Source organism: Ochotona curzoniae, unplaced genomic scaffold, assembly GCF_017591425.1.
Source record: "Ochotona curzoniae isolate NIBS_2020 unplaced genomic scaffold, NIBS_Ocur_1.0 contig_3819, whole genome shotgun sequence".
Lineage (NCBI taxonomy): Eukaryota > Metazoa > Chordata > Mammalia > Lagomorpha > Ochotonidae > Ochotona > Ochotona curzoniae.
Window position 1 is genome coordinate 16,783,380 of NW_024466004.1, and position 13,430 is coordinate 16,796,809.

General features: G+C 37.7%; 1 protein-coding gene across 2 annotated transcripts in view; it reads left to right on the plus strand.

The window, feature by feature from the left end:
• Nucleotides 1-13,430, plus strand: part of LRRC1 (leucine rich repeat containing 1) — a 154,393-nt gene that overhangs the window by 43,692 nt on the left and 97,271 nt on the right. For both annotated transcript variants that reach the window (XM_040983566.1, XM_040983567.1), the window contains exon 2: nt 8,975-9,092. In XM_040983566.1, the coding sequence (XP_040839500.1) occupies nt 8,975-9,092 (118 nt within the window). The remainder of the gene's footprint in view (nt 1-8,974; nt 9,093-13,430) is intronic.

Below are 13,430 nucleotides of genomic sequence, written 5' to 3' on the forward strand. Positions count from 1 at the left end.
AGCTTTCTCTTCATATTTTTAATATTTAAAGAACTTATTTAGGTGCTCCAATGTTGGTGCATATATATTTTCTACTGAATTCTCTTAATAATTTGATGCTTCTATCATTGTGTGATTGTCTATTGTCTCTCCTTCTGGCTTTTGACTTAACATTGTTGTCTCAGCATAAGTATCTCTTCTCAATTTTGGTTTCCATCAAACTCCGTCAAAGTATTTGCATTTCTGTTTTGAATTTCATTCTATATCAAACTGGCATCATCACCAACATGTTCTAATTCCCAGTTGACTAGCTAGTATAGTGATTCTTGAGTTTTACCAGAACTGCTCTACTGCCTGGGGGTGCTTCCTTTTTAGCCTGTAAAATCTAGACCTACCCCCCCCCTTTTTTTCTTTATGTGCTTTTTGCTTCTCTTACTACAACTGTAAGGATTGGGTTCTGTCCTCTCTCTTCTCCGTTTGAGCCTTCCTGTTGCACAGAACTCTAGCTGGATGTTAACTGTGTATGTCCAAGGTCCTCTGAAAATGGATTCATTTGCTTATCTGTGTCTAGTTCTTTATTTTCATGTCTACTTTCTTACCAGATTACACTGACAGTGATGTCGGTATTTGCTCTCACAGTCAGTTTTCATTAGCAAAACTCTTCTTCTCACATTTATTAATCAAGATGAAATACAGTATTAGCGTATTTTCAGTAGTTACTTCTTTCCTAAATTTTTTTTCTGCTAGATGCTATGTTTTCATTAGCTAATTAGAATGTACTTTCACAAATGTCTTTTGTTTGCCACATAATTATCTAAGGTTTTATGCTCTGTGATCTTCCTATGTGGTCCTATTTTGGAATTTTTCTCAAAAAATGTTATTAAATATTGTTGGACCTCCATCTCCTTATCTGTTAATTAGTCATTGAAAAATTTTTCATGATTGATGGTTATAGGGATTCAATTAAATGAAAGTACCTACACATTCCTGGTTGATCTTCTGTTGTTACAAAGGATTCCTGCTTCATTGATGTCTTCACATTCTGTAAATGTTCCTTTAACTTCTTTTATTGCGAGAATTCACATACCAAACAGTTCATTCATTTAAAGTGCAAAGTTACAGGGTTTTTAATATATAGCTGTTATACTCAATATTAAAACATTTTAATCTCTCCAAAAGAAGCCTCATACCCATTAGTAGTCATTTCCAATTTCAAGGCAACTGTTAATCTGATTTCTATACTTTTAGATATTTTAATTCCATACTTAATATTATATTGTGTGCTAGTACTAATTTTTAAAATAATCTTGTAATTTTTAGAACCAAAAAATGCCCTTTGATTATTTTTACAGTGGGCCAGAGAAGTGAAATGAGTCATCCAAAGACATTCCTGTTCTATACTTCCTCATCAGAATATACTGAAAAATGTCTTATTAATCCTTATTAATAGTAGCTATTTTTAAGTGTTCCCTAATGCCCTTTCCACTTCTGGGTGTGGAGTACTGTTGACTTTTGTACTTTAACTAGACTGACTCTTTGATTCTGTGACTATTACTGGGGTTGGTTCTCTTGTCTGTAGCCTGCACATTTGTGAATATATCTTAGCCAAAGTTGATTCAGTATGTTCTTTTCTCCTTCAATTTGCTCTAAAAAAGTGTCATTTGACAATTAGCCATAGAATGTTGTAGCATATCCTCCTTGTTTTTCCTGTGTGTTCCTTGTGGCTGATCTAGGATTCCTACGGTGTTTTTGTGGTGGATTATTTTGTCTTTCACGTCTTTGCCAGATAAGCCTCTTTTCCACGTGATTTCTACTTTTCTTTCCACCTACTCGCCTGGAAATGGGCCAAGTTATGACTTGGTTTGACCCCTAGAGTGTGGCAGAGATGAAATGCCTATTCCAAGTCCTTGTAGCCTTGCCCTCACCCTTTGTGAATGCTGCTCTGTGAGCTTCGTGTAGGAAGTCACTCTAGTTTATGGAAAAAAGCAGAGAAGCTCCAGCTGTAAGAGTTAGTCCAGAGTGTCTTCTAGTCTTTCTGATACTTTTTCTGAACACAATTGTGCGAGTGATTCCAGGTGAAAGCAGAGGAATCACCTTACCCAGTCTGAGAAATGAAGACAAAAACTCCATGTTCGTTGGAGATGCTAAATTTGGGACATTTTATCTTACAGCAGAGGCCAGCTACACACATGCGGGTATGAGCACGCTGGCAACTGGGAGATGATTCACGAATGTGGCCCATGTCCTTACTAATGGCTGTATTAGCTTTGATAACTCTATTTCCCCTCTCGTTTAATATCTTTGTTTTAATTATTAACTGATGAATGAAGGAATTTGATGTTCTCAGTGCAATTTGGTATTTTCTTCCCTGATTTAGTAGGTGATTTACAACTTATGTTTTTTTTTTCCTATGAAATGAGTCATAAATATAGTCATCTCATCGTCTTCGGGGTAGGGTTGATTCCAGAACACCATGCAGATACCAAAGTCTATAGATGCGCATGACTTTATTTAGAATAATATAGTGTTTGTTTATAACCTAAGCACATGCTTCCATATACTTTACATAATTTCTGGAATCCTAAAGATTTTGTATTTTTATAAAGTTCTGATTGCAATGTTAGTGCTGTTAAGACAGTAGTTCTGTTGTATTGTTTAGGGAATAATGACAAGAAAAGCATGTATATATGTTTACAAACATAACTTGTTAAACATGTTCAATTTATGGTTTGTTGAATCCTCCTGTGTATGGAAAAGTACTTAATGCATAAATGAATTTGTAATAGCAAACCATAAAGAGAACACTTTTAACTGTGACTCAGACTGAAAAGTAGAATGTGGCTGGGAATGACATTGCCAAACTACACATTTTTCCTGATCATAATTCTCTTGTCAGCTTGGAGGTGGCTACTAACTTGACGATACAACGGTCACTTCTCAGCTTTTTTTTTTTTGTATCAAGTTTTTACCACTTTAGGTTGTATCTGTAAACAAAATAGTTTAGCTTGGATGATTTTTTCAACATTGTATAATGAAATGTTATAATCTGCATTCTTTTGAGTCTGACTCCATCTCCTGAACATCGTCTCATATTTATCCACATTATAACTAGCAGCCTTCATTTTTGATGTAAAAATATACCTTTATTAGATCTATTTATGTTTTGCTTTATAATGGATACGTGTCAAGCATATTCTTGCATATATGATTCTGAAAATGTTTTTTTAAGATTTTGTTTTATTTTTATTTGAAAGGTGGAGTTAGAGAAAAGTGAGATAGGGATCTTCCATTTGCTACTTTACTCACCAATGGCCTCAATGGCCGGAGCTGAGCTGATCTGAAGCCAGGAGTGTGGAGTTTCTTCCAGGTCTCCCACATGGGTTCAGGGGTTCAAGTACTTGAGCCATCCTCTGTAGCTTTCTAAACCACAGACAAGGTGTTGGATCAGAAGTGGAGCAGGCAGGACAGGAATTAAATTGGTGCCCATATGAGATTTTAGTGCCTTAGTGTGGCACAGGCTTAGCTTACCATGTCATGGTGCTGACACCTAGTCTTTTTTTTTTTTTTAGATTTATTTTTTTATTGGAAAGTCAGATATGCAAAGAGGAGGAGAGACAGATAGGAAAATCTTCTGTCTGTTGACTCACTCCCCAAGAGGTTGCAATGGCCAGAGCTGCCCTAAACCAAAGCCAGAAGCCCAAAGTCTCTTCTGGGTTTCCCACATGGGTCTCAAGGCTTTGGGCCATCCTCAGCTGCTTTCCCAGGCCACAAGCAGGGAGCTGGATAGGAGTGTGGCCACTGGGATTAGGCACCCATATAGGATCCTGGCATGTATAAGACAAGGAGTTTAGCCACTAGGCTATCATGCTGAGCCCACCTATTCTTTTATTTAAGGTACTCATATCCAGGAGTAGAATTTCTGTATGATAAACTAAGTCACTTTTTCTACGTCCCAAAGGACAATGCCAGAAAATGCTCATGTTGCATACTGTGTAGTCATTGGCCTACCATGTCTTCATAGGTAGTTGCCCAAAAAGCAAGCCTTGATTGATGGGAATAGGAGTAGGGACCTATTAAGAGTTGTAAAGGATGGAAAGAGGTCAAGATTTAGGTAGAGTTAGAATGCCTCTAGAAGGGAAATCTGTTAGTAAATGTTGTGACATTAATGTTTGAAGTCACAGACTTTTGGAAATATGTAACATTTTGTGTGGTATTGTCCCTCATACAAGTCTGTTAACAGTGGTTTATGTCTTCTGTACTTCATGTAGGAGAAGTTTGGGAAGTCTATGGTAGTTGATTGACCCTCGGTCATATAGTCATAAAAAGCAACACAGCTCTTTGAGGATTGAGATTTCCTTTGTTTCTTTCTCAAAAGTAGTTGCAAGGTACTAACACTGTATTTAAAGAGAAGGAAAAGAATCTTTTCAGAAATAAAGAGTGGGAAAAAGACATTTTTTTCAGACAAATTAGAGACTCTGTATCGCCTAAATTCAATGGTGGTATAAGAAGACCAGTGTAACCTAACAACCAAGGCAATTTGGGTTTCTTTGCATATAATTGTACAGAATGTGCTCTAAGTGGGTCAGTGAGCTATAATCAAACATGGTGGAACTGAAGAATGGTGTCTGTGTGTTCTGTCACAGGATCGCACTGTGCTGGGGCACCCTGCCAAGACAGCTTCAGGAATTGTTCTCCGTGTGCACTGGCTGATGGCAAAAACAAGGGAAGGAGGGTGCTAGCTGATTGAATGCTTCCCATAACTAAGGATGTTGACCATTGGAGGATTTAATACAATTTTAGTGTGATACTATGTTGTGCTTCTAAGGAAGCAGTTCATTTAAAGCATTTGGACACCTCATTCAGGTTGTATCAGGACAATGAGGGAAGGACTCAGGAATGCCTGGTTTCACTTTGGGATCATATTTAAGTATGTTTTTTAATTCTCAAGTTGAAATAAATTAGTAATTGTGACAGGCTCTGGTTGAGGAAGCTTTTAACATGCAGAACAAAATCTTAAATTTGCTTGCTATTATGACTCCTACTGGCTGTGAGGATTTGAAGACTGGTATTTCCACAGACTTAAAGCGAACTCATTGTTCACTATAGATCTGAGTACCCAATGGAGTTGATTTTTGTATTTCTGAGTGGTTCCTGAATGTACAGAACTGGTGGTGGTTTTTGTACTTTTGCTATTATGCCTTTCTTGGAAAACAAAGTGAGCTTTTCATGCTTGAGTAAACACATTGATGTATTATGAAACTGTCAGACTTTGAGCAGTTGGCATAAGCTCAGTTATTCAAATATGTGAGTCTTTTGAATGGCTTTTGTATTAGCTGATGCTTCAGCACAGCCAGCATAAAGAAATTCCAATACCTTTCCTTAATAAATTAAATCGCAACTTCATGATTAAAAAAAATCCAAAGAATTAGTGCTGTTATAGAGCACTTTCTTCATTATCATATGTAGCTAATTGGTTCAGACTCCTGGTTTGTGTTATTTCCAATTATCTGCCTTCTTATTTAGATTTTTTTTTTGAAGTTGTTCATGGATTATCCTTGGCAGTTTAGGCAGTTCACATAGTTATTTCTGCACCCCCCACCCCTCTCTCAGGTTCTTTTTCAGTTCACAATGGTTTGTGGTTTATTGCATAGTGTAGTTGCAATTTTGTTTTCTTTCTTTTTTATATTTCAATTATAAATCTTTTTCAAGTTCTATGGTCTTTATAATTTTTTTGTTTGTGTATAAGTAAAATGCTTAACGGCTTGCTAATCATTTCTTTTATTTGAAATATTTACTTTCTGAGTTTTCAATTTTACTAATAATATAAATATGTATATTTTTTCAGGGCCACTTTTTGAATTTTAAGTAATATTATGAGGACAGATATCCAGAAGTATGTCAGTGGACATGAAAAGTTTCCCAGTGGCTTTCCAAAGTCAATGCCTTCCTGTGTGATTATATATAATAATAATGCAATCCTGGTTACCAATGAAAAAGATGAAGCTTATTAAGTGTCAGTAGCTTCCTACAAAATTATCATTTGGAATGTCCTGTTAATTTTAATAGAGACTTCCCTTTTTAAATCCAGTTTCTATTTTTAGTAGAATAATATATGTAAATAGCTTTCAAAAATCCAGGAAGCATAGAGTGGCAGTGAACAGCAGCCTTCTCGAATCAGGCTTCGGAAAGCTTGTAAGTCAAGGCTGTTTTTACCAGTGTCTTCCTGCTTGCTGCTAAATGGCTCTTACTGTTGGATTCCACTCCCTCTGTCCACATATGTTACAGTTATTGGTTGATTCACCTTTATGGAAGATGAAACTCTTACTTTCTTTCCATCCTCTCAATGTTTATGTAACATAAATCCTGGTTTTGTCAATATAGATATTATAATTATAATGTTATGACTTCATATTGCTTATATTTGAATTTCACATTCATACTATGATTACAATGAAATATACTCTATTTCTGTTTTGGGGGAGGCAATTTATAACTCCTTCCAGTTTTGCTTGCTTTATTTTCTCTTTCTGGATTTAGTTTATCTCCAAACATTCTAATCAAGTTGTAAATCTCTTGATATTTCCAGATGTACCATAAACCTCCAGATGTGCTTTTAAATTTTTTCCCCAAAACTTCTCTTTGGGATCCTTCATATTGTGTCCCACTGGGGACAGAATGTTCTGTAGGCCTGCTTACTCAGTTGACATCTTGAAATTCCCTTCATGGTTTTATCTTGGGTTTTGCTTTGTCTTTCTTTGTTTTGATTTTCTGCTTCTTGGATCACAAATCTTTTTTATTTTTCTAAAACTAATATTTTTAAATTTATTCATTTTCATTTTATTTGAAAGGCAGAGCGAAAAAGAGAGAAATAGAGATAGGGAAAGTAAGCTTCTATCCACTGGTTCACTCCCCAAATGCCAACAACATTCAGGGCTAGACCAGGTCAAAACCAGGAGCCTAGAACTCAGCCTAGGTTTCTCACAAGGACAGCAGGGACCCAAGTACTGGAGCTACTGTTTATGGTCTCCCAGCTGATGCATCAGCAAGAAGCTGAATTAGAAGCAGAGGAGCTGAGACTCAGCCAGGAACTTTTTTTTTTCTTTTTTTTTTTTTTTGATAAACAGGAATTTAAATCTTTTTTTTATAATCTGTTCATAGTTTATTAGAGCACAAAGGGTCAAGGGCTACAGGAAAGTGAGTAAGACCGCTGTTTCCACATTCTTTTCTTTTTTTTTTTCTGTATCTGGGGTAATGGGGGAGATAAAGGGAGAAGCCCCACTCAAACTCCCACCCATCCCAGGGTCCCTGATATGGGGCATGCTGCAAGGGCACTGCTGAAATGGTTTTGAGAGTTCAACAGTTCTGAATTGCTGCCAATCTCGCCATTCCCAGTACAATGAAATCTCTCCAGTCAGTCAGGAACTTGAAGCAGCAAACCAGGCCCTTTGACACGAGTGTGGGCATCTCAACTGGAGCCTTCGCTGCCATTCCAGAAGCCCACCCCTAGATCTGCTTTCTTTTCAGTTTATTGTCACGATATGATGGATTCCAGAGACAGATGCAAGGAAGGTTAATGTTTTGAAAGCATTTATGTCTAAAAGTGTTTTCATTCAGTTTACCATGCTTCCTTGACAGTCTCAGTATGCAGTTTTAGATTAGGAATGGTGATTTAAAGGAGTTTTAAAGACATTCCTTCATTAGGACTTCTGTTGAGTCCAGTGGAGTTCCAATAGCCACGTTGTTTGTTATGACTTTTCCTTTTTATTTTTGTGTAAGCTTTTTAAAATTGTATATCTGGATTTTTGACATTTTATAATGTTTCTTGGTATACATTTTTTTTCTGTTATCTTTATTGGCTATATGGTAGATCCTTTCAAATCAGAAAAACATGTTTTATAGCTGACCTCCCTCCGTGTTTTTGCTTTGAGCTGCATATCAACAAGATGTAGGACGTTGTAGACTGATGTATTTTGTCCTGTTTTTCTTATTTCCCCTGCTCAGACTTTTTTTTTTCACCTCTTTCATTGCTGCTGCAATGCTTTTTTTTTTTTCTAATTTTCAACAACTTATTTCTGTTCCCGTTATGCTTGTTATGGTGTCATGCTGCTGCATCTTCTCTTATTGCTCTGAGGATATTCATTATATTTTTAGCTAATGAAGTCTCTTTTCTGTTCCCTACATTGTGTTTGTTTCCCCTGAATATGCAGGGGAAAGAAGAAAATGTAGGGATTTAGCTGTCCTTTCTCTAAAATCAATGAGCTTTTTCTGTCAGAGGTACCTGGGCCCATTGTCTAGTTGCTCACACTGAGGGCTTATGTTTTAGCTTTATTTTGATTCTTGTCATTGCTTACCATTTGTCCAATCTGATGTCTAGTTAGGTCTTATCCCCTCTCATTTTTAATTGATTGCATTGTTTGATTGCATGTATTTATATTTATGTACATCCTTGTAACATGTGAATATGATTTGCAAAGCCTGGGAAAAACTGAGTTTAGCCTGCCACAGCTAGGGGAAGACTCCATGCGAACTCATAGGGATTGGTCAAAACTATTCTTTCGTCTGCATGCATTTGTTGGATATTTTTTGTACTTTATTTAATAGCTCATTTGAAAAGGCCTTTTAAAATATTATTATACTTAGGTGTGTTTATTTAATGTTGAGTATTTAACATCATTTTTTCTAAGTATTATGTAGTTTTAATTAGTGACTGCTATCTCATTAAATTGGGCATTACCTTTTAAAACCCTTGCATTTTGAAGTAATTTTAGATTTGATGCCAAGTTAAAAAAATAGTACCCAAAGATGTTTTGTAATTTGGTTTTATCCCATTGGTGACATCTTCATGTGATTGCAATATCTTAACAAAATCAGGAAATTGACATTGATGCAATCTGTATTCATTTTTAATAGGTGTGCTATTTAAAGCCTCATATTGACCACAAAGTTTATGATACAAATACATGTGAAATCTTTGTGTAACCATTTTGTCTTTCAGCAATTTTTCCAGCTAGTCAAATTACGAAAGCTTGGCCTTAGTGATAATGAAATTCAGCGGCTCCCTCCAGAAATAGCCAACTTCATGCAGCTGGTGGAACTTGACGTGTCCCGAAACGGTAAGAAAAATTCTGTTTGGGTTATCTAACTGTCTCTCCTGATGCCAGAGTTTTTTGGTAATTAAATAAGGCTGAAGAGTTGTTATTGGAGGTGCTTTTCCTAATGGTTATGGAAAAACGACACATAAATATTATGGAGAAACTAATGCCACTTTGAAATAGATTCATCACCTGTGGACACGGACAAGAAAACTACTCTGTAATGTAATGTTTAGGAGACAGCAGTTTGGAGTTGTGTCTAATGTAAGGGAAGCACAGGATATGTGAAGACAGCATGGAGGTGGCCAGGTTCTGGGCTTTGAGGCTGTAAAAGAAAAAGTGAAAAACCGCAGGTAACAGCAGAATAATGTCATTGTTTACAGAAACCAATAAGCCATTTCCAGGTCAGACAAATCTCACTGTGCTTCCTCTTTTTGGGGGGCAAGAGCTGTGGATGAAATCACCTTGATGTGGCTTTCTTGAGCTACTGAGAAGTTAAATCTATGTGCAGCCCAAGGGGCAGAATGAGATGACTCCTGCCAGCACTCACACGCTCATCTTGGTTTGGATGCAAGTATTTGTGAAGTTGGAGTTGCTGTCTGGAAGGTTGCTTCAGCTTCAGCTTTTCCGTAGTCCTGAAACTGCCTGTTCCCATCTCAAAGACACTTCCTCTGGGTCCCTGGCCAGGGTCACAATAATGCCTTCATTGGGTTCTTCACTTCCTCATTTCTGCAAAATGTACTACTTTGACCATGGAGGAGGAAGGCAGATCCATTAAGTTATTGCTTGTCATACTCAAGTGTGCCTGCAAGTGGTGAGAATTTTGTTCACATGGAGACTGTAATGGAGGAGCTTGGTAGTGGGCCTGGAAACTCTTGCCACAAGGTTCCGGGCTCCCTGGGCAGCAGGATCTGAGTTTCCCACCCACATGCTTGCTACTGGCTTTCCTTCTGCAGCTGCATGTGGCTATGGCCATGAGCCCAAGCAGGCTGTGCCATATGGAGGGTGGGAATCCTGCAGGATGTTCCAGGTTAATGGGTGACATGCTACAGCCAACCAAAGCTCAAGTTTACTTTGCTTCCAAGAACAAAATTAGGCCTTTATTGATGTTTCCTAGCTCAAGGGAGAGGGTGGGGGAAAGCCAAGTTTTCTGTTTCTCTCCAAAAAAAGTCCAAATGAGGAGAGTTTTCATAGGCTCATTTCCAGATCCAACAAGAAGTGCCAGGTCCTCCAAACACTGAATTCTGTGGACTTGTTTGGGGCTACTTTAGGCACAGAGTTGGGGAGAGTGTGTGCTGTGATAGGATGGAGAAGAGCAAGTGTAGGGGGAAAGAGGGCAGCAACTGGGGATTATGTAGGTGGGGAGGGTTTCCCAGGGCTAGGGTGAGTACAGCGCCTGGGGTGCAAGCCCCAGGACAGCCACACACCAGCACCCTGGAACCTTGGAAAGGCTGCTCCTGATGGTCCTGGGCTGGGTTTCATGAAGGGGTTGGACAGGCCCTGTGTGCTTCCAAGCTAAGGGAAGTTGGAGGGAGTATGATGTGATTCGCATATCCAAACACATGAGATATTGTTACTATTTTTTAAAGATTTATTTTTATTAGAAAGGTAGATCCATTTTTACGGAGAGGAGAGACAGAAAAAAAGATCTTCCATCCATTGGTTCATTGCTCAGTGGCAACAACCAGAGCTGAGCCAATCCAAAATCAAGCCAGGAGCTTCTTCCAGGTCTCTCACGTGTATGCAGGCTCCCAAGGCTTTGAGCTATCTTTGACTGCTTTCCCAGGCCACAAGCAGGGAGCTGGATGGGAAGTGGAGCAGCCAAGATGTCAACCAGCACCCATATGTGGTCCTGACATTTGTGAGGTGAGGATTTTAGTCATTGAGCCATCACGTTAGGCCCTATTATTATTTCTAAACAGGCAAATTACTTGAATTTATGGGGTGGGGGCTATTTTTTTTTTTAATAATATGGATTAAAGGATGATTGCAGTTGTGAAATTAATACCTGAATATGCTGTAAAAATGCTGTCTGTGAGAAGCACAGGGGCTTAGAAGTAAGTTTTGAAGCAGTTTCCTGTGGTGAAATGCATGTGCCTCCAGGGCTGAGCTGTGCTTCTGCCCTGTGTACTCTCCTTCAAGGAGCATGACCTCTGGCTGTGTGAGACAAGATGTTACCCCATAGTAGGACCTTGCTATCCAAGAATCTGGGGCATGCTTTCCTAAGGCATGAATCCTGCCCCAGGGGTTAGTAATTTGAGTTTTATAGTGTAATTTGACTTACATCACAGTCCTGTATCATTATCCATTTAGTTCCATTTTTCCTAAAGTGCAAAGCATATTCCATGAACGCCATTAGAGATGGTTTTTAGTGGTAGCAAACAATCATGCTGCAGAAGTATAAATGTTTTTTAAGATTTTGATTCCTTTTGGATTGTCTTTTGTGTAATTTGGTGAAATAGCTGTATTACATTTATCCTGTGTAACTGGTAGAGATAATAGCTTTAAATTCATGTTGATGCTTTAGAACAGTCTGCTTCTTTTAAAAGTAAATCTTATTTTCAAAGTCAGTTTAAAAGAATGCAATAAATTGTAAAGAAAACAGAGGTTATTCCACTATTACAAATAATTGTTACACTAGGGGGCCAGGATTGTTGTGTAGTAAGAGAAGCCACTGCTTGCAGTGCCACCATCCTATTGGGCACCTGTTTTTGTCCCAATTGTTTGACTTTTTTTTTTTTTTTTTACAAATTTTTGTTTATTGTTATCATTTTATGACACAGTTCCATAGGCCCTGGGATTTCCCCTCCCAGCTCCCCAAATCACTTCCCCCACTGAGTCCCACCCAAATATCGTTACAACGTATTGTTACAGCAGTATAGTATATATCCTCATAAACAGTCACAAGACCATCATTGCAAGCATGGACAATGGCAGAGTCCAGCATGCCATTGTCAAAACACATGCAACAGTTTCATTGGGAGTTATCCTTGATCCTGAAGTAGAGATGCACAGTGCACCATATCCTCACATCTGGACATGACAGTCTCCGCTACATGTTCATTATAAATCCCCCCAAGTGAAAAGCAACAAAACAAAATCTATGACAGGAATAAACCCAGAAATTTACAACACCACGAAGTTAAACAACATGGAGTTAGATATGATAATCTCCATTACACGGTTAGTATACATTCGCTTAAATGAAAAGCCACAAAACAAAATCAACAATAGCAAGAAAAAAAATTTACAATGCCATGAAATTAAATAACATGCTACTGAATGACTAATGTGTCATTGAAGAAATGAAAAAGAAAATCAAGAGCCTTTTTGAAGAAAATGATGCTACTGTATGATCTATGAGTCAGTGAAGAATTTAATGAGAAAAAAACAGTGTGAAGAAATGAAACTAAAAACAAAAAAATATAAATCTTTGAGGTGTAGTTTCTGCTAATCTTTGTTGGTAAGATGTATATCCTGTAGGCAACAAATAGATGGGGTTTGTTTTTTTTAATCCAGTCTAATAATCTATGGTGTTTGATTGATGTGTTTAAACAATTTACCTGCAGGGTTAATATAAATATCAGTCAGTTGATTTTTTTTTTATCATGTGCACATTTAAGTATCTTTTCCTTATGTGCGATTGAAGAGAGCTTGATTATCATGTGTTGAGATGAAGATCACTTTTGGTCAAGCCTATTGGGAGTTCTGTGCTCCTCTTGGGTGTTGTTCCCCAATTCTTTCTCTAGATTAGGAAAATTTCCTCTACCATTTCATTAAATATATTTTTAAACCCAGCTTCTCTTTCGGCACCTTCTGGGACTCCCATAACTCTTATGTTTGGCCTTTTAATAGTGTCTCTTAATTCTTGAATACTCTTTTTAGCTTAACCCAGCTCTGCTTCTAGCTTTTTGATTGTTTCCCCATTGTGACAAGAAATATCTTCCAATTCTGAGATTTTTTTCTTCTGCTTCATTCATTCTATCATTGAGACTTTCCACTGAATTTTTAATTTGCTCTATTTAGTCCTCCATTTCTAATGATTTGGCTTGATTTTGTTCCAATATTGCTATTTCCTGTGTGACATAGTGCTTAAATTCCTGCATGTGCTTCTTGTTGTTGATAAGAAGCTTTATGACAAGTGTTATGAATTCTGTATACCCCCGATTTTATCAATGTTTTCCTCAGTGAACTCTGAGATTGGCAGAGGGTTTTGTTCCTTTGCGGGGGGGAGTCTTCAGTAATATTCATTGTGCCTTTGTCTATTTTGCTCTTGGTCGTTGTACTTTTGGTTATCAGATTTTTCTCCTTGGGGCAGGTTTTTAAGCTGTGTCACTCACAGGTCTGCAATTCAATTTT